The following is a 22,625-nucleotide window of genomic DNA, read 5'->3' on the forward strand; positions in this document are numbered from 1 at the left end:
ACAGAGTGGCATTGTCTGCTACACAATTATCTTACTAGTGAAAAATGTATTACCAATCCTTTCTTCAAATCCCCTGACAGCCTTACTGTATGAGTGATGTTGCACTCGCTAGAGCGTGGCAGACTCCAGTAGTGTTAAGGGGAAGAAACATTTGCTAATTTTGTTGTGTATGTATGTGTGTGTGTCTATGTCTAAGGTAGGGAATTAGGGGTTGCATTGTGAGGGACAGTTAGTGGCAAGACTATACACTCTGTAAAGCACTGTAGAAGGTGTTGGCGCTATAGCAATGCAAAATAATACTAATTAACCTATACTCATTTTCTTTATTTTTATTAGTTTTGTTGTTGTTGTTGTTGTTGTTTTAGATCCCAAACTGAAAGCAGAAAAAAATCCTGTAGTTCTGAATAGGTAGAATGGCAATGGTTACTTTTTATTTGTATGCTGCATTATTGATTTAGCTATTTAGGAGCCCCCTTATCAGCCACTTCCTGTATTAATGATTGCAGTCAGAACAACAGGATGGTACAGCAAACAGCAATGGAAGCCCCACCCACAGAGCCTGGTATGAAAACAAACCTCTCAGAATTTAGAAACTTAAAAAATGAAATCCCCAGTTCTATGGGTAGGAGCTGCATGACTCTGACACTAGTATATTTCATGGTTAGGGTCATGTCTTAGACTGCCAGGGGTGGCGTACTCTGACTGGTGGTGTCTGAGAATATGCTTACTCTGGTAAAGTTGACCAATGGGAGGTCATAGAATGGCCTGGAATAATAAAAAAAAAATATAAAAATATATGGACTGAAAATGTATGCTTTTTGACTAGTAACAGTAGTATGTGTTGACATACTGTATATTCACTCACTGAATAAAATAAATCGGCTTCAGTTTTTCTGAGCTCCAGTAATAATGTTGAGACGGAGCCTGTTTTGCTAATGCTGATGAGGCTGTATAGGTGCACATGCATCCACATCTGCTGGATTTCATAGGGTACTGTATTGTGGACACATCTGTCTGTCCATGAAACCAACAGATACCAAGAGCACATTTTGCTCCTTTCATAGCTTAGAGAATCCACCTGAAAATCTTTATGGTGATTTGTGGTGACACGGTGGCTTATGGGTAAAGCTTAGCTTGGCTTTCTGCTAGTGATCTGTGTGTGTGCCACCTGCCCTGACCTTGGTGATTATGCCAGCCTGCCTACCATCTTCTGTGACCCCTTACTACATTTTGATTATTTTCTTGATTCTCCTTATACTCATCAATTGCTGCCAGTGGGACAAACCTGGGGGGAGAGGTGGAACCCCTGTGTGGGCTGTTATGCATGGAAGCATCATAATAATTTTCTGAACTAAAACACTATAAACTATGCAATGCAATCCTTCTGTTTTAAATAGAAATATGTAGTGCATTATAATACACTTGCTTCTACAGTAAATGGTCTACAGCACTGATGTCTCTCATTTCATATTAGTCCTATTAGTTCCTTTCCTCCCTCCTGATCCTTTTTGCATCCTGCAACTCCTGGGCACAGAAAATGGCGTGCTCAGCCTGAGCATGCAAAGACAGCATGGGGTGAGGCTGTGACATTCAGTGACCCAAGCAGGCCAAACACGCAACAGCGTGCTTTAGCCGAGAGGAGGAGGCCAAGCGGGAGAGAGAAAATTCTCCTTCTGCTATGGAGAAATACTCGGCATTAAATGTTCATTAATGGCTGTTGGCGCCTCGTCATCAATATACAAGACTGCATGTACTGCATAATAATGATCCTACTGCCGCTAAACTTAAGCCTAGAACATTTGACGGCCTTGCGTGTCATTGTGTTAGATGTATGGGTCTGCAGGCTGACATCCCTGTAAGCAGACGTAAAGTCAGGCAAGGACACATGCACAGTGTTCAGATTCATCTCATGTACATCACACATGCATTTAAAGATCATATTTTACACATTTAGGGGATGGGCAGTATAATGGATAGACATAGCAAGGTTTGCTATTGTTTTTAATTCTTAATGGAATACTTAGAATTAACCTGGGAAGAATACAAGTGTTTGTTGCATCCTACTGCAGCCAATAATATTCTGTGATCTGTGCTGAGTGGACGATAGCACTTACTACTAATTCTGTAACAAGATAATCCCCCAAGTCTGAAATCTGCCTCTTCTTATCAATCAGAGATGGACAGAACTGTGGAATGCTAACAATCCACTACAACTTTCACTCTACATTAACCATCCATCCATTTATCCATGTTACATTACAAATTGAATGTTATGTCATTACTCTCGCTTGCCAGTGATTGTTTCACTGACACAACTAATACTTTTAATGAGCTTAAAAAAAGGGCCTGAACACATTTGTTGACACCCCTAGAAAAAAAAGTCATAATTGAAATTTAGAATTTTTTTTTAATTAGTTGTTTTCTTTAATTAGTGTCACACGTCTCCAGTTGTATGATTAGTCATTCAGCCTGTTTAAATGGAGGAAAGTTTAAAATGTTTCTGGGAAGGAGATGAAGATGAAGGAGATGAAACAAAGCTGGAGCTTTTGCAGGCAATATCAGCTTTATGTGCACACAAAAAAATGAAGCTTTCAAAGTAAAAACATACCTACTGTAAAACATGGAGGAGTACAGGGTATGTTTTGAAGCCACGTTTCTGTGTTTGGCATGGGGTGATGAAAATCTGTGCAGGAAACAATAACATTTTAGGATTTTAAACGCTTTCTGGAGCTAAATGTAATCCCTCTGTGAGCTCTGATTTGAACACTCTTGAACATCTGTAGGAAGAACTGAAAACGCTGTTCGCATCATCAACAGAACCCGGCATTAGAGGCTAAGTGAAGGAGAGGAGAGTTCTGTGAGGTGAGCCAAGCTGCCGTGGTTGAGCAGGGGAGCTAGTTATACACAGGGGCAGAGGAGAATACACGGGGCAAAGGACGATACATGGGGGAGTGGAAGACACAACCAGAAGCGCCGCAAACTGTAGCCCAACACTACAGTTTTGGGCATAGCGCTGCATACCGCTTTCAGCTTTTCAGCTTATTTTTCTTGCCCAACACAGTATCGGGCATACCGTTTTTAGCTTGTTTTTCTTGCCCGGCACAATGTTGGGCATACCACCCAGGAGGTTAATCTGATTAACTGGTTTGACCTTAGTCTGTTACTTGTCTGTTTGTCCTGTTCTTGGCATGATGCCCGCCTTGCCCAGAACTTTGGCCTATGACCCGACTGTCACAGGAGCCCTAGTGGTCGGAACGCGAAATGCCTTCCAAACGGTGCCAGCGCACAGATCGTGCGAACTCTGGTCGCAGTCAATGCGTAGGAACCGTTGGGAATTGGCTGCAGACAAACCAGAAGGGAGCCTGTGAGGTACGGTAATTACAACTTTACACACTATTTCAGGGTATAACTGCCACCAACTCTGTTTTCTGAGACAGAGGAACTCACTAACTGGTTATTTCTCGACCTGCAAATAAAAACGGTTTACACACTCTATTCTGTCTAGATATCAACAATAGTAGCGTCTCTTCAGAAGTCTGGTTCAGTTGAGCGGCTGAGAAGCAGGGTAGCGGAACAGTGAATGACTTTGATGAAGTCTTTTATTCACGGCAACATAAATAATTAATATATACAGACAATTATTAAAATCAACAATTATTAAAACAGTAATAGCCAGTATGAAATAAAAAAGGAGAAAATACTTAGGGTTTGTGGAAATATGTCCGTTCTGGGAAAACTTGTAGAGTTCCTTTTGTTCAGTTTCAGCAAAGTTTAAAATCCAAGCAAAATGTAAAATGTCCTTTGTTCAGTTCAGACAAGATGGCCGCCAACCACATGGCCCCCTGGCTGGCAGTGTGCTTTCGTGAAGTTGGAATTTGGAGGACTGAGGGCCCGCCTGCCAGCCATGTGCTTTTGATGAAGCTGGTTTGGGGGTGTGGCAATGCCGGCCCCCTCTGAGTTACCCACCAATGACCGTTCATTCCCTCTGAGAGATTTTAGGGCTAAACTTATAAAATGCCGTAACTCATGAACGATACACGTTATATTTAGGGGGATAACAGATTCATACTTGTTGGAAAATACAGATTAATATGACATCAGACATGGCTAGGGCAGCGGGTCAGGTTCATGAGAAGATTCATACCTGGGTTGTAGGGGCGCCGGGCCCCTCTCGACTGTTATCAAGAGATTCAGCATGACCCTATGGATCCAATGATACCGCTCTCATAACTACCCTACTTACTGTATTCTGTAAATAGGCAAAAAATGATATAATACATTCATTTCTTCCTGATAAGGCTGCAGCCAGGCTGTCTGGTGTCAAGCTGTGACTAGCTTCCTGGAATCTACCTGTATGAAAAGGACCTTTTGGTTCCTTTAATTAACATCTGAATGTGAAATCAGCTTGGACAAGCTTTGAGTTTACACCTCTGGCTAACAGGTCACAGGCACCAGGTTTCATGAAAAGAACTTTGCTGCTCTTATGAAGACAGCAGAGACCTTCCAGGCTGGACTGCCTGGTATCCACAGACATGAGATTCTGATTTGGCAGCGCAACGGCAATCGAGGCAGGAAACCGATCGCGGTTGCGTTTTTGTTTCTCACGGCTGTTCCGTGACACGGACCAATTATGATATCTACCTGCCTTGACTTTTGGCTTGTGACCTACACTACACATTTTTCTTACTTGGCTTACTTGGTGTTACCTTTACTCAATGCCTCCAGTAGGCCTATTTAGGGACCATGACCTGTTAGTCACCAACAGCAAAGTCCCTGACCCTTGATGGACCTCTGGTGAAGACCAGGTTACTACTTAGATTCTGCACCTTGAGGAATCAACACTGATGTCAGAGTCAGCAGAACTGCTAGATTATCACGTACATTATTATAACAGTTGCAAAATATTAGACCTAGAGTCATATCGTTTTATCCATGCAATTTTCATTACAAATGCTCACTCACCCATCTCCCCCAAACAATTCACACTCACCTACCTTACAACAGGAGGCAATATACAGTATATTGCAGTGAGTAGAACAGGGACAATGTGGGCACCTGGTACTCATAATAGTCACTGTGCCTGGTTGCTACATGCCTGATTCCAGACATTTATCCATTCCTGTTACCAAGCATTGACGTTATTATCTACTTCACGCTGAGCCTGATTTACTAAGGTCCAGAAGGCCAGAATGACAAGTTCAATGTGTCACCTTGAATCACTAAGCAATCATGTTCACCTGAGCACACTGTTGTGGCCCTCAGAGATCCTCCACTTCCAGCTGTGATCTAAATAATATATTCCCTGATTATTTTCATTTCCATGCCTTTCATGATTAAAAAATAAATAAATGTACTTTTTGTCATTTGATAGTCACCCCGTTTAAACTTTTTTTTTATATATAAGGCTAATCTTATTCAAATTATTAGTACTGAAGGAAATACCTGACTCTGCCCTGTGAAATGAACGGAAGCTGGTGTCTGATTCCACACCGCATAGGGATTGCTCTGCTTAATTTAAAGCATGGGCTCTTGTAATGCGGTGTGATCCTCGGCCAGCAGTCTTCTGATGCAGCATCATGTGTGCTTCACCCTTAGGACACCATGGGCTTGATTCACAAAAGAGTGCTAACTGTTAGCACGGCCGTTTTCGCGCGAATTTTTGCATTGCGCACGATCGCGAATTTTCGCGCTAAACGATAACGTTTTCGTGCACAAACATGAATTTTCCCGCGAAAACGATATCGATTTCGCGGTAAAATTCGTGTTTGCGCACGAAAACATTATCGTTTCGCGTGAAAATTCGCGATCGCGCGCAATGCGAAAATTCGCGCGAAAACGGCCGTGCTAACAGTTAGCACTCTTTTGTGAATCAAGCCCCATGTGTGCCTGCATGCACCGTGCTTCACACTTAGGACACCATGGGCTTGATTCACTAAAGCTTGCTAAGTGTTAGCACGCCAGTGAAAAGCCCCTTAGCACATGCAAAGTGCCTTTGCACGCGCTAATATGCGGGCACAAGTTTGCGCGTGCAAAGTTTAGCGATGCACGCAAAACGTTGCACCGTTGCACGTGAAACGTTGCACCGTCCACGTTCAAAATAGCCTGATAAGCGTACTTTTCATGTGGTCTGTGCAACGTCTTGCGCGTACCGGTGCGACGTTTCGCATGCACCAAATAGCGTGCGATCAGCAACAGCTCTGCCTGTGCATACTACTTAGCACCCTAGTTTGCACGTGAAAAGCTTTTAGGCGTGCTAACTGTGTTAGCACACTTTAGTGAATCATGCCCCATGTGTGCCTGCATGCACCATGCTTCACACTTAGGACTTACAATTTGTGTTATGGCACCTGTATAGCTTTGCAAAGCTGTATGTGAGCAGGAGTACTGGTATTTTAAATAAGTAAATACATTTGTGGCATAATTCATCTAGTGCATTACACCAATATACTATAAAATGATTAAAAAAATATTTTTTAGTAATTTCTTTATTTAATGAGGAGATTTAGCGAAAAAGGGAAAAAACTAAATCAATACGTTGCAAAGGGAGAATTTTAAAAATAGAAGGGAGATCAAGAAATGATTGATTTTTGCCATGTCATTTGTTCATATTGTTTGATCCACAATCAGCCTGTACGTAATAATCTTTACTACTTTAAGACAAGGAAAAAATAGCACCAACTGATATTATCTATAACCACACCCCTAAAAATGCGATAGGCTAAAAGGTTTTGTTTTTTATAGATATACAGTACATATGCACAGAGGGAGATGCGGCTGCTTGGCAGTTGGAAACAGCCGCCATTTCCCACAATGCAACAAGGTTCATAGACAGGAAACTGTCAGGACCTGCGTCCTGACATCACACTGTGGGAGGGGTTTCACCACAATATCAGCCATACAGACCCCCCTGACGATCTTTCAAGAAAAGGTTAATTGGGATGAAGTTCAATCCTTGGTTACAGTTCCTCTTTAACAATGTTTCCAGTATGTTACAAAGTGCAAAGCTGCCTCTTGGTCCTGGGATCTTCTCCTTCCACAGCACGTAAGCACCTTCTTCACTTGTCACTTTTTATTCCCTTCCAGGTAATAGGGTACTTGCTCATTATTCAGCTGTTTTGGCTTTTTCTCACTGCTAGGTACCAACAACACTTTTCCTTGTGCAGGACCAATTGGTCCCCTATTGTGGCTGTTTCACTTAATCTTCAATCCATATATATATACATTTATTATTCCTAAATTGTCATATCCAAATATATATATTTTTTTGGTGGCAATATTGTCCTTCTCACTGTATTAGTTATCATTTTTAGTAATGTGCTTAGGAGATCGCCTTATTATTATTATTATTGCTAACTACTATTTTTGATTATTGTATTGTCACCCAGTGCATCGCCTTTTGGTGTTTTTAAATATGTTTTTATTGTTGTTGGAATTTTTTGAATAAAGCTATTTTCATAAATGTACAATCTTTGGTAGTATTGGTGCTATTTATCTTGGGTACTGTTGTGTGTTTATGTAGCTGTATATTTACCCTTTAGCACAATCTACCTGTTAAGTGGGTTACCTTGGTTCCAATTCAGGAACAAGTATCTACACTTTGTTACTATAGATACTTCATTTTATATGGCGCTTGTCCATATCTCTGTCAGTCTACTGATAGATTTGTAAGGTTCTGATGTGCTGTGATGACTTCCTGGTGTAACATTTGATCAAACTAAACTGACCGCATCTCTATGATTTCTCCTAAAGCATTGCCATCCCTATCACAATACCATATTCGTTTTTCCTGTTTACAAGGACAGTTGCAGAATTCAGCATTGCCAATGTCTCTTACTACACATCAGTCTTGATTACAAGTTTTTCTGGAACCAAACACTATCAATATCCATTTAGTGAAATGCCTGACACCACCTGCAACCCTTGGGACTCTCCAGTCTCCAAAGTCTTTCAAATAAGACCCCCTACACACATACACACCTCTAGTGGCTGGCTGGAGTACTACAATGTAGAGAGTAGTCCTGTGCCTGACAAATACCTCCTCGGCAATGTCAGTATTTGCATGTATCATAGCATATGTTCAAGGGTTGTTAATTAGGTTTATCTTCTTTAAAGTACATTTATTTTCTTTTTAATTATGTTACTTTGTTTTACTTATATATGATTACTCAACTGAAGGATTATAATTAGGGTAATTTAATTCACAGATTTTCTTTTTTTTTTTTTAGCATGCCTTTTGTTTTGTTTGCACTGTTCTTTTTAAAAAGGGTCCACGCATGTTTCTTTAGAGAGGACACAGTATACATTGCTGCAATTTGCAAAGTTGCATAATGTGAAATATAATCATAATCAATTAAATAATTTTTTTTAAATTATGGTGTCTTCTGTACATATTAAAAATATATGATTGTGTTCTATGTCCATGCATGCGTTTAAAGATAGAAATAGTATCAGTGGCAAATAGGTGTGACTGCAGTCCATTAACTTTTTGGTGGTAGCGTGACTCTCCCCGGGTGGCTCATGTCCTCTGCTGGACAGCACGATATCCTGGCTGAGTTGCGCTTCATTGCACATGTAGGCGCAGAATGCCCCCAGCCACGGGAGCACAACGGACAGGCGTGCTGCCGTGCCACACGTGTGTAACAAAGCGTGACTCAGCCAGGCTATCGGGCTGTCCAGTGGGGGACAGGAGCCACCTGGGGAGATGGCAAGGGACCAAGAAGCCTCAGGTAAGTATAGAATTTGAGACTTCTTTCATCTCAGGTTCCCTTTAAAGAGGAACTTTAGTACACATATCTTTAAAAAATTAAAATTGTTTATTTTTACAATACTCATTTATAAATTATGTAGTCATTTTTTTTCCCAATGTAAAATCTTATCTCACCCCAATACACATTCTTAAAAAGCGATACCAGCATTTTTACTGCTGGCAGGGTGAATCGGTGTGGAATGATTCCCCTCCCCCCACCCCCCCTCCCCCACCCCATCTATGAAGTGAGCAGGATTATCACCTAATCTACCAGAGTGCTCTAGGGCAGAAGAACGCATGACATCCTAGCCTAGTTTGGCTACATACCATATATACAGCCATGTATAGATAAGGAGCAATTTTAATGCATAAACCAGGATAATTAAAGTCAAAATTAGTATCCAGAACAATTTATTTTTTTTACTGTATGTCATTACTAGGGATGGTCAATGAGATGCAAATACTTTTGAGTTGATGCCGTATTATGCAAATTTAGGGCTGGCGCACACTACAAGAGCTTTTTAAAAGCTAGAGATTTAAAAGCTCCTGTTAATGCAATGCTATGGGGAATTTTTACAAAATCACATCGCTCCAGTGAGAACACACCTATAGGATTACATTAACAAGAGCTTTGAAAATCACAAAGTGCTTACAAAAGCTCCTGTAGTGTGCACCAGCCCTTATGTAGCTTGAAAATGAACCAATCAATTTGCTGAGGTAAAATTCCCCCTAAATTGGCCCAACATTACATTACAATACATACACTACACGATACATACATAGACATATGACTATGGTAGGGATTCGATCGTGAGCCCCTCCGAGGGACAGTTAGTGACAAGGTTGTGTACTTTGTACAGCACTGCGTAATATGCCGGTGCTATATAAATACTTAAATCAATAGATGAAATAAATAATTATGGTTCCATGTTTATAATAGATTAAAGTGAAGCCATACGCAATATTGGAATATGATTTTATTACCTATTTTATCCTATTGCAGGCATGTCATCACCACTATGTATAATAGAGACCCGCACTGGTTCAGATAACAGGTTGAGAAGCTCGCAGTTGTGTGTAAATGGGTTCTTTATAGACAGACCGGATTTTTATCAACCTAAACAATCATCTGTGATTGAGTCAAGGAAAATGTAGCATGAGTAGGGCCTGGAACCCAGTACAAATCGCTATCGCTAATCGCAATTGCTAGAGTTTTGTATGAGCGTTTTGTAAGCGATTTCATGAGCGATTTTTGTAGTGCTTTTAAAAAGTGTCAGCTTTTTGCCAGCGATTTTGTAGCGATTAACGATTAGTGTTTTTATTTCTAATTGGTCCTTTCAATTATTTTTTTTACAGTGTGCAGTCATCTCAAAACGATAGCAAAATCGCACTGTGCCGGTTTTGATGAGCTATTACGCCAGCATTTATATACTTTACATTGCAGAAACACTAACCGATAACGCTAAACGCAAAAAATTCTGCATGTCCTGCATTTCGCAATTTGGTAATCGCAATCACTCCAGTGGAATTTGGCCCATCCATTAACATTAGCTTAGCGTGTAGGGAAATCGCTAGCGGTTTGAATCACTCCCTAAACGCTCAGAAAATCGCTCTAGTGGGTTTCAGCTCATAAGGTGTTCCCTGTTGTCATTAGTGAACTGTAACGTTAAAGACTATTAACAACTAATACTATTGTAATGGTACCTCCTTTCTCCTCTCTTCACAGAATGGATCAGGCTGCTGCTGATCAGCACGTCTATGCAGTGATTACCCCTAAGCCTAATATTAACAATTCTTTAAGGCTGCAGGCATTGAAAATGTGTATCTAGCTAAAGTGTGTGAAGGAGTTCAGAAATGACTGTTCTGGATAATCTGGGCAATCTAGTTATACCCAGTAACAAATTGGCTTGTTCCAGGCTACTGACCTTGTGGTGCTGAGAAAAATGTTTTGGCACAAGGTGACCCAGGTTCAAGCAAAGGTTTTTATGTGTATTAATAGATCATTATTTTACTTAAATTATGCAGGAAAACATTTACTTACTGCGCTCTCCCCGTCAGTCTGCAGCCATATCTCATGCTAGGCTGTAATTCTGTGAGGATATACAGTATGGCTTCAGCTGAGGAAGAGATCACTCTTCACATGTCCATGTGACTGCTATGATAGTGGGTAGTGTGAGCAGGCAGGTGGAGGTCTCTCAGGTGGAGAGGAATGTCTGAAGCAGAGATTTTTTTTTTTGGCGCAAAAAATGCATAATTAATTTCAAATTATGTTCTTATTAAATGCAAATAAAACCCGTGCTTCGGTTATATCTAAGTTGTAGTTGTATTGTATATTAAGCTGTTCCTGTCAATCTCTTTGGCAGGTTCATGGCAGCTTTTCTTATGTAGACCCAGGGCTGACTATCTGTGGAGAGGAGCAGCTCAGTATTTTCCTGCTGATAGAAGAGTGTTGGTCTCCACACAAGCAGCCAGTTTGTGGGACTGTCATTTCAAATTTCGTGTTAATTAAATTGTTTCTGGAACTTTCTTGGCTGTAAAGTAGTAACTTCACTTATTGACATATTAGTGCTTCCTTGGCCCCACTGTTACAGCCCCATGACACTCTAAGCAAATATGACAAGGGCTGTCAGATTCTTCTGGCTGTGCTCTCTTCCGCATATGAAAGTAGCCGTACTGCGCCTGCGTGAGTCCTGGCTGCGCTGTAACGTGTGCAAAGGCTAAAGCATACATGAGTGGCTTTGTGCTACTGTGCAGGTAAGTGCAGACAGAACTCACACAGGCACAGTGCAGCAATGCTCATACATGGTGGAGAGCTAGGCCACAAGAGCAAATCTTTCCCTTGTTAGATTTACTTAGAGTGTCAGGGGGCTGCATCCTTGGATTTGAGGACCATGTGAGGAAGCCTCAGGACTATCCAGAGGTTTCCCTCTACAAAGGTAATTTTCTAAGTTTTCTTCAAATTTTCACTTCAAGTACACCTTAATGTACTGCCCATACTGATCAATGGACATATTCACATATCTGCTTTATAACAGCTTCTGTCTTCCCAGTACACCATCTGTTGCACTTTTCTAGACGATGTGTGCACTCTGTGCAGGAACGCGCACATATTGAAGAAACGGCCACCCTTAATTTTGAATCACATTATAATAGACATTTTATGCGTTGTGATATGCACATGTTATAAAAAATACAGCTTATTTCCTTCAGATCCCAACCTGACAAGTGACATGAATGAGTTACTAAGATTTAAAAGTATATACATTTTTGTTCAATGATTTTATATTTATGATACAATTATTTATTATATGCACAGGGCAAAGAGAATAAAGTTCAACATTTAGATTTTTCACTGCAGAACCACTTTAATTCAGAGATACACTAAGCAAATGTTTTTTTTCACTAACGATAGCATGGCTATCCAAAAGCCATGAAATCGGGTGACTGGCTGTGTGCTTTATTTAGCAATTAAAAGAAAAAACAAAAAGTGGAAAAACGTGTGCGTTGAGTACATTTTAAATAGGGGTATGGCTGTCTGTAGACATCGCCTATGGAGCTACAAATTAACAACCCTGTGGTAAGCTTAAAGCAGGCCTCATAAAGTATAATATCTAGTAGATCCAAATATTAAGCTGATAGTTATTATAAGGACATGGTGGAGTAGATGTTAGATTCTGCCAGTGTCTCTAATGTCAATGGGAGCCAATGAAATGAGACCAGATTTTCTAATGTGTCCACATGATTGAAAAAACCCATCTGCAGTCCTATACTGCACCCACAGACATAAGAGCCCCTTTTATTGTCTGTCTAAAAATGACCAAATGGCCAGTGATCACTGTCTGTGTGTATGCACACTACATCTGAAATATAATCCACAGTACATCAAAAGAGGAGACAGAAACTAGACTAGTGAGAATAGGATAATTACAATGTGAGCAGACGAGGATGCCAATACTACCACCTAGTGGTTATTACACAATGTACGTAGTAACACACAAGCAATATTAACTAAAATGTTAGTAACCTGGAGATGAAATATCAACTTGTAAATGCGTTTTGTCGTAAGTTTTTGACATTAAATGCACTCAGAATTCTCTTTGGAGAACTGTAACACAACTAAATGCTGGGAAGTGGTGCAAAAAACAAAAGTGACTTTTAGAACAAGGATGCTGGAGTTTGGTTAATGGTTTATGTTAATTTGAGTCAGATTGCTATCTACTTACTCTTTACTTATTGCTGAGTGCCGATGTGGCAGCTGCTCAATATCAAATTTTATCCTTTTTTTGTGCGTAAAAAATGTCACCCACTCATAAACATTAACTATTTACTTCAGTCTCTTTTTTTAACTAACACTCTTCTTGCAGCATTTCTCATGTATATATGTGGTAAACTTTAATCATGTGAGCCTTATAAGCAAAATAAGAAGATACATCCAAATACCTCTGGACATTCCTGTGGTAACTCATTGAAATAAAAAAATGCTCATTTTATTATAGATAAGGATAAATGCACTTAAATACCCATATTGCCCAGATCAATAATCTTGTCGTAATGCATGCTGGGCTTTGACCCTGTGAAGAAATGTGACCCACTGCCCACTTGCCTATTGTTTACAAACACTTGCAACCTGTACACTGTGAATACTGTACACCAGGGCTGCTGTAGCTACACTTGTCTGGTATGGCTGCTGCCCATTGCCGCTCGCTGCTCAGCAAATCTCCATTTATTTATTTATTGTATTTATAAAGCGCCAACGTATTACGCAGCGCTGGACATTAGTTTAGGTTACAGACAATACTTAGGTGTGACATACAGCAATATGACAATACAGGAATACAAGAAAAACCAGATCACGCAGCACAGTATGAGTACAAGGTAATGCGTCGTCAGTCACTGGATGGAGAGATTAGGCAAGTTAGGTTCACTCAAATGCATAGCATGGGTGCACAATAATGGAGGTGCATGATCAAGTAGGACACAAAAGGAGGAGGACCCTGCCCAAAGGCTTACAGTTTAGAGGGAGTGGTAGGGACACGAAAGGTAGGGGACCAGAGTTCAACTGTGGGTTTAGAGCACTTGTGAGCGGTGGTAGGCCACAGTGAAAAGGTAAGTTTTGAGGGCCTTCTTGAAGATGTTGAAGAAGGGGGCTACCCTAATGGGTGGAGGTAGGGAGTTCCATGGTGTTGGAGCAGCTTATGAGAAGTCCTGGAGGCGTGCATGGGACTGGGTGATGCGGAGGCGGTCAGGCGAAGTTCATTGGAGGAGCGGAGTGCGCGGCTAGGTGTGTACCTCTGAGTAAGATCAGAAATGTAGGTTGGACAGGTTTTGTGGACGGATTTGTAGGTCAGACACAGTATCTTGAATGTCTGTGAATGCCTTCTGCAATCTGTAGATCACGTCTGATCATTGCTATTTTCGTGTCCACTCCAATTCCTGGTGCATTTACTTCAGTCACCGATTAATCTGGGTATTGGCTTAGGACGATAGTTAGAATAATTGTTTCACTCCTCCCTTTCGATCAGCTATCCTTAAATGACTCCGATCTCTTGTTTTATCCCCAATCTAACTTCAGTGTTAATTACTTTCTGGTGCCTAACTTTAACCCATCCCAACCCCACCCCCACCATTAACCTCTTCCTCATGCCTAACTCTAACCTGCCCCATGATGTCTCACTCTAACCTCCTATTCATAATTGATAATTCTATCCTCACCCTACCCTTTCCCCTAATGCGGACCCTCCTAAAATAGCACCTAACCAATAGTCTCATCACCTTCTGTCATCTTTGTTGCTAGGAGTTTAACTTGGGTGTCAACGTGTAGCTGTTGTGTAGTCAAGCACCAGTTATTGGCTCTAGCACATTAATTGGGAACTATCAACTAGCTATTATAAAGGTGAGTGGTTCTGCTAGACTCAGGAACATAGGCAATACAACAAACCTGGCTTGTAGTTCAGAAAATAGGGACTACCCTTCCAAATGACGGACAGTCCCGTATGTGTATAGTGACACAGCTTTAGAGCCGTGGGACCTAGTATCATAGTATAGCTACAGTATATATATATATATATATATATATATTGGGCCCCACCAGCAGAATTTTACATCAGTGTTACTCCCTTCCTCCAGAACCTGCAAAAGACTGGGAAACAGTGGGCCTTGAGGACAGGGTTGGGGAACACTGATTTAGAGCATGTGACATCATTTTCACAGAAAAAAAATTGGCAAAACGATTAATTCCTCTCTGAAAGGGATCAATTCCTACCACACACTGTACAAATACAATCCAGCAGGGAATCTATTGAAAGTCAAACTGCAGTATTGCACTGCTTGATTCAGTGCACCACTAAAGCCCACCAATCTACTGCCGCACCTGCCCTGTTTCTGATTAACCTAGATTTTCCGTCCTGTTCAATCTATAGTTTAGATCGATTTTTAGTTAAAATTGACAGAAAAACCCTTCCAAATTCAATAAACCAAATTTCAAATGGCTCCATCTGTCCTTCCGAACCTGACAGCAAAATGAAATACCAACAGCTAGATGTAGGAGATAAGTTTTAGTTACTTACTGAACGCCGACACACTTTTTTGTGAATTCAGTTTTCTACAGAAGTACTGCAAATTTATTGAAAATGTACAGAAAATAATACCACTGTCAGTAAAACCGATCAGTCTTTCTTAATTACAGTACTTTCAAATTGCCTTTTCTGCATCTAAAAAAATGTAGCGATTGGTCGGTAAGACGTTTGGTGACGCTTAGTGGATTGAAACCAGTGTTGCTGTTTTGGGTCTAGGAGCAGAGAGATCAAGCAGTCACATGTCTGAGGTAATTTATTCATATTGCCCGGAATTCTCTTTAACAGTAATGTGTTCAGCACAGATACAATAATGGCACAGAGCAAAGATAAAGCAGGAGTGCGACAGAACAGACTAGTTTCCACCTTCAGGGGACACAGTAGTGGACAACTGTGAGCGAGCAGCTCTTTTGCATATCACTTTAGCTGTGGTAAAATGTAAATTCACTGTGACATGAAGCTATTCCCTGCATACAGCAGCTTAGCATGTCTGAGCTATGTGAAAGCAGTTCACTTTAGACTCCTAACAGTCTCTGGAGAGAGGCAGGGAAGACAGAGTCAGAGAAATGGGGGATGGGCATCCAGCTGATAAGAAGGTAGCAGGTAATCATTTCACAAAAGAATGGTGGAAATTAGAAGCTATGGCTGCTATGTGAAGGGAACCTTGATAGTGGCATTTTTTGTGCTGTATCAATTCTTTAAAATGTATAACTTGAAACGAACATTTTTTTCTTCAAGTTTTCTTCTATTAATACTACCGTAATTATTATTATTATTATTCGGCATTTGTATAACATTGACATTTTCGGCGGCGCATTTGACAATACATAGTTATATGACCAACTTTCCCTCAGAGGAGCTGTCTATCTAATCCCTACCACAGTCATAGTCTAACGTACCTACTATATTATTATTGTGTATTTATACAGCAATGACATTTCCCACAGCACTTCACAAGAGTCCATTGTCATTTTTAATATGTTATTATTTTCTATACATGTTCCTTTCAGTAACTTTACCTCAGAGAAACTCACAAGCTAATCATTACCATAGTTACATGTTACTAATAGGGATCGCCGAACATCACGAGCGAACGTTCGTGAATATAGCGAAATTGCCGCAAAAATTTACAAACAGATCGTTCGTGGGGAGCCCTATTGACTTTAATGGCAGGCGAACTTCAAAAGCCTTAAGGGCATCTCTGCAGCCACAATTTATTTAAAAGAGGCATACAAAGTGTACAAAAACCCAGACATTGACATGGCAGAGGGGGACAAATGTGCAGATAAAAATACGCATTTAATACACTTTTTAACTTTTTTTTAAAGAGATGTCAATGACCTCTGACTTTAACAGTTACTAGCAAAGCCTCGAACATGCTAGAATCACCAACTTTGCAGGGTATGTTGGGGGAACAGTGGAAAAAGTTTTACAAAAAGACCTTGTAGTGTTTGAGAAAATCGTATTTTCAATTTCGAATATATTTCAAAGAAAAAATGGTCCGCATAATGATATTCGGCAGCAGAATTGAGAATGTCCATTACTCTGGGCTTGCTATACTTCGTATAGCAAGTCTAGGGTTGAGAATGGGATCAATGTGTATAGTGCTGTTTGTCGGTCATCGGGGCAGGGATCGAGGGGTGTGGTATTCTCCATGTTGTTCATTGGGTATGAGAGAATATGGCACTGGATGATTTCTAAGGATACTGTCTTGGAAGTAACTAAAGGTAAGTATTTATAGTTAATCAAGGTCATTAAAGAGAAACTTTACCCCAGGATTGAACTTCATTCCAATCAGTAGCTAATACCCCCTTTCCCATGAGAAATCTTTACCTTTTCTCAAATAGATTATCAGGGCGGTCTGTATGGCTGATATTGTGGTGAAACCCCTCCCACAGTGTGATGTCTGTGAACCTCATTGGCTGTCTGAGAACATCATTGCATTCTGGGAACTGCCAAGCAAGCAGTATCCCCCTCTGTGCACAGAACTCTCAGTAATCCGAACAAGTTGTCCAAATGTGAAACATCCAGTTATGTGCAGAGAAGTACTTTTTTTTTTCTTTTTCTATCTTTCTCATTGCATGACTGGATGTCTGAAGCTTCCAGTAATTATGCAATGTTCTGTTTTACCTGCTGGTGACATTATATGCCTGAGTTATATTGAAGTGCCACGATCCACAAGCATGTGACCCTCTGTAGACTGTGAGATTACTTGCAGCTCTCTGTTTCACCTGCAGGTGGTAAATAAGACCTCTTTCACACCATATGCTGAAAATCGGATTCATTTTCACTGACCAGGTGTTCCATAGCAGTGCAGTGTGAAAAACCTTCACTTTTGCAGTGTACAGTATAAAAAAAAAACATATGGTAACATGGACATTAACCGGTTCAGCACCGCAGTGCCGAAAATCTCATGCATCCGAGCAACGTTCACCTTCCATTCATTCGCCTATAACTTTATTGCTACTTATCACAATGAATTGATCTATATCTTGTTTTTTCCGCCACTAATTAGGATTTATTTGGGTAGTACATTTTGCTAAGAATTATTTTTTTCTAAATCTATTTTAACAGGAAGATTAAGAAAGAAATGAAAAAAATTAATCATTTCTCAGTTTTTGGCCATTATAATTTGAAATTAATATACGCTACCGCAATTAAAACTCATGTATTTTATTTGCCCATCTGTCCCGGTTATTACACCATTTAAACGATGTCCCTATCACAATTTATGGTGCCGATATTTCATTTAGAAATAAAGGTGCATTTTTTCAATTTGCGTCCATCACTATTTATAAGCTTATAATTTTAAATAATATAATAACATATTCTCTTGACATGCATATTTAAAAAGTTCAGACCCTTGGGTACCTATTTATGTTTTTTTTGTTTTTTTTTTAATTGTATTTTTTTTTTTAAATAAAAAAAGTGTATGTGGGTAATTTTTGGTGTGGGAGGGAAACTGCTAATTTTAAATGTAAAATAATATTATTTTTTTATTAAAAATGTATGTGGGTGCAGTTTACTATTTGGCCACAAGATGGCCACAGTGAAAAAAGTCCTGGATGCGAACGATCTCGCATCCAGGAACTAAAATGCTGGGGAGAAGTTTCCTGGGGGGCAGAAATACCGCGCTCTCTGGAGAGAAAGCGTCGGTATTTCTGCGGGGAAGTTAGATCGGTGAATTGGAATTATATTCCCATTCACTGATCTAGGGGGCTAGCGGCGGGCAGCGGGAGCGCGCGCGGGGGCGCGCCCGATCGCGCGCACCAGCCGGCGGCAGCAGCAGTGCCTATCTGGACGAGGAAGCTCGTCCAGATAGGCCGAACTGGTTAACTTGCACATTAGTTGTCCATTCAGTTATAACTGACAGAAACTGATGTGTAAAATGATCCTAGACTCCTTTTCCACTATATTAGTGACTGTCAGCTATAACTGAAAGGACAACTGATGTGCACAATTTACTGCTATGAAACAGCTGATCAGTTAAAATGCTTCAGTTCAGCGTATAGTGTAAAAGGCCTAATGGTTCTGTGGATTTGCATCTTTTCACCACTAGCAGGTCCTTTCTTCAGAATATGGACTCACTTGTATTTCACCTTTTCAGGTGTAGGTGGTATTTTGTTCTTGGATCAGTATGAACGTGCTTCCCTCCATGTCAAGTTGTTCCCCAGTGGTGTGGACTGCCTGCATTGTGCTCCCTCTTACCTGAATTTCTTGCCAAAATATTCAGTTGCTAGGCCCTCTGAGTCACTGAACTGTCAGCAAGCCTGATTCCTGTACCTGTTCTTGTCACCTAACTGCTGGTGCTTTGTTATCCTTGCTTCAGCTAGTATTTGGCCTTGCTCCTATCTGTTGATTTTGTACCATGTACTGCTGTATGGTTGTATATATTGTGTTTGTTAGTTTAGTTTGTGGTATTGTTGCAAACATAAATATATAGACCCATATATATATATATATATGGGGTCTGTAATAGACTCTCTTTCTGTAATTTGTGTTTTCTTATTCAGTTAATGGCTGTATATATTGTCTCTACTTGACCTGCCCAAGTTCTTGTTTTTGGGAGTTGTACTCTTATGTCCTAATTAGAAATATTCAATGACGTGCTAACAATTCCAGCTTCTTGTTTACAAATAGATTGCAAATTGTATGTAGTTTGGAAATAGGCCAATAAAAATCAGCAAAAAATACAGTTCATTTGATTGGCCGAGTCCCATGCTGTATACAATTGGCATTACATTTACAGGCAAGCTAGAACTTTGACCATCATTAGCCCTAATGTGTGTCTAGCATAGGGAGTTAAGTTATGGCTCTTCAAGAGACACAGGCAACAATACTAACCAGATAAATGTTTGGATTCTCACTTAAATGATAGTTTTGGCCAGAGTTTCACTTTAAAGGATATTTTATGTCATTGTCATTTTTCATTACGCTTCTCTGGGATTTTATGTTTGCTTTGATAAGCACTAACATTTTATTATACAAGACAGGAAAATGTTTTATCTTTTTGTTTTTAGTTACACCTGTTTTCTCTCTCTCTCTTTCCAGAATTCCATCAGACATAACCTCTCTCTACATACACGTTTTATCCGTGTTCAGAATGAGGGGACTGGCAAGAGTTCCTGGTGGATGCTAAATCCCGAAGGTGGAAAGACTGGAAAAACCCCACGAAGGAGAGCAGCTTCCATGGACAGTACTAATGGGAAGTTTCTGAGAATAAAGGGAAAAGCTGGGAAGAAGAAGCAACAAGTGCAAACCACAACTGAGCAGACAGAGGGTAGTCCTTCTTCTCAACAAGCAAAGTGGTCTGAAAGCCCAAATTCTCATACCAGTGATGATTTTGAAGTGTGGGCCGAGTATCACAATCGAGCCAATCCTGTTGCAGGAAGCATGAGTGGAAGACTTTCACCTATCTTAGGTAATGATGAACCAGATGATCTAGATGATGATGAAGTGGCACCCTCCTCTCCTCTCATGTACCCAAGCCCATCCAGTGCCCTGTCACCCAGTGCTCATTGTTCAGTTGAAATGCCAAGACTTGCAGAAATGAGTAGTTCTATTGGCCTGGGTGAGGGACTTTCAGACCATTTGATGGATGAGTTGCAGGATGGTTATAGCGTAAACTCTGCTACTTCCCTGCGCCAGCGGAGTCCTGGCTTCTCCTTCACCTCTAAGTGCCCACCTTTAAACAACACCTCTAATGCATTTTGTGGCACCATTTACAGTCAGCCAGCAATGGGCATGATGAGAAGGTTACCAATGCAAACAATCCAAGAAAACAAACAAGCTGCTTTCTCTCCTGGTAGTACCTACAGGAATTCTTCCCTCCAAGATCTTCTTGCGTCAATGTCCTATGGACACAAAGAAGGCATTGTGCAAAGTGATCAAGGTTTAGCTGCTGTGGTGGGGCCTCATCGTAATCATCGGCAAAACACAGGCATGCTAGGCAGTTGTGATTCTGGTCCAGTACCTTATGCTACCAGTTTAATCAAGAGCCACAGTTTGTACCACCCAGCCACTCTCAATCATCATTGCCCTGTTAGCAACAGTGCCTTAGATAGCTCAAGTGGACTGGTGACTTCAGAATCTTGTGGCTTGTCCTCTGTTCCTCATCACTCTTACTTCAGCAGTCAAAGTGGGCATGGAAGCCTGCTTGAAGGGCCATATCAAGGTGCATATCACCACCACCACCACCACCATCATCATCATCACCCTCAAGTTTGCAACCAAGACAGATTCCCAACAGACTTAGATCTGGACATGTTCAGTGGCACTTTAGAGTGTGATGTGGAATCCATCATTCTTAATGACTTCATGGACAATGATGAAATGGACTTTAACTTTGACTCTTCTCTACCCCCACAAGGTGGGTTCACCATGGCTGCTACTGCACAGCCAAATCAAAGTTGGGTACAAGGTTAAAATGGAACCAAGGCCCGGTTGTAATTTAGGATTACAGGTGTTTCTTCAAGGCAATCAGACAGATGTTTAACATTACTAAATATTTATTTGATATACAATGTTGCATTGAACATTTTTTTGTAATGGAAATTATGAAACGCCTAGGTTTTGAAAAAAATGTCTACTGTAGAATATGATTGTGTCCCCAGATATTCTGCATCATGGCTGTTAGTTGAAATCCCATTTTATTTAAATAGCAAAACTCATAAATTAACCTCCCATAAAATGTGGAAATAAATGATAAATTAATCTCCCATAAAATGTGGAAATGACTTTCTAAGAAACTCTTCAGAGTAGACTGTCACTAACCTATGCTATGTTTTCTATATGGAAAGACATAACGCCCATTCTCGTGTTACTCAGAGCATATTCATTACGGTGTATTTTTGCTTTTCATAACAAGAACATCAGAGATGAAATTTGAATGCAGTCACCTCTAATGCCCTTACCTTGCATAAAAGGTTAATATTATTTTAGCATTGCATTAACATAACATTAGCTTGCATAAGATATTTTGTAATGGATGGTAAGATTGTTCAAACATTTCTTAGACATAATCCACTGCATACAACTACCGTACATATTTCAGAATGCGTTCCACACAATCACATATGACATAAGTAGTTTGTTTCTTTTACGTTGTCATGATGGTCACATATATCACAGTCTGGATGAGCAATTGTTGGGCAACATGTGTTATGCAGTATGATGGTCTTCTTAAGGCATCTGTTTAGTTTTATTTAATCTCTTATGACCCAGGGCCGGCTTTAGGGGGGGGCGAGAGGGGGCAGAGCCCCCTCAAACAGACTCACTGCCCCCTCAAATCAGAGCCGCTCTCGCTATGCCGCTGGCTGCTTCCTGGTCCGTGGTGTGGAGCGCAGAGCGGTCATGTGATCAGTCACATGACCGCTTCTTCCTCGGACGGCTCTCCGAGACGAGTCTCTGCTGTGACGCAGGCAGTGGCGACCGTAAGAGCCACCCCGCATAGAGGAGGAGTCGACTCTCTCAGAGAAAGAGGAATTCTCCTCCTCTGAAAGAGTCGACTCCTCCTCTATGCAGGGCGGCTTCTTAAGGTCCCGCTCCCGCCACTGTGCCTGCGTCAGAGCTGAGACTCCTCTCAGAGAGAGTAGACGTGCTGACAGTTTTTCTACCCGGTCCCGCCATCTGCCACCCGCCTCACCAGACACTGTCTGTGTGCTGTGCCTGCCAGTGCCAGACCAGTTGCATTGGCAAATCAATAATTTTGTGTGTGCTGTGCCACAGTGCCAGTTCAGTTGCCAGTCCAATAGTCAGCCTGGCTGGCAAATCAATCAGATAATTGCCTCATTTAAGGCTGTCAGTCA

General features: G+C 40.8%; 1 protein-coding gene across 1 annotated transcript in view; it reads left to right on the forward strand.

The window, feature by feature from the left end:
- The window catches only part of FOXO6 (forkhead box O6), a 129,539-nt gene extending 107,387 nt beyond the window's left edge, over positions 1-22,152 (forward strand). Inside the window, exon 2 of the mRNA XM_068269290.1 lies at positions 19,870-22,152. Coding sequence (XP_068125391.1) covers positions 19,870-21,243 — 1,374 coding nt within the window. The 3' untranslated portion in view covers positions 21,244-22,152. The remainder of the gene's footprint in view (positions 1-19,869) is intronic.
- The last annotated feature ends 473 nt before the right edge of the window (positions 22,153-22,625 follow it).

Source organism: Hyperolius riggenbachi, chromosome 2 (assembly GCF_040937935.1).
Source record: "Hyperolius riggenbachi isolate aHypRig1 chromosome 2, aHypRig1.pri, whole genome shotgun sequence".
NCBI lineage: Eukaryota > Metazoa > Chordata > Amphibia > Anura > Hyperoliidae > Hyperolius > Hyperolius riggenbachi.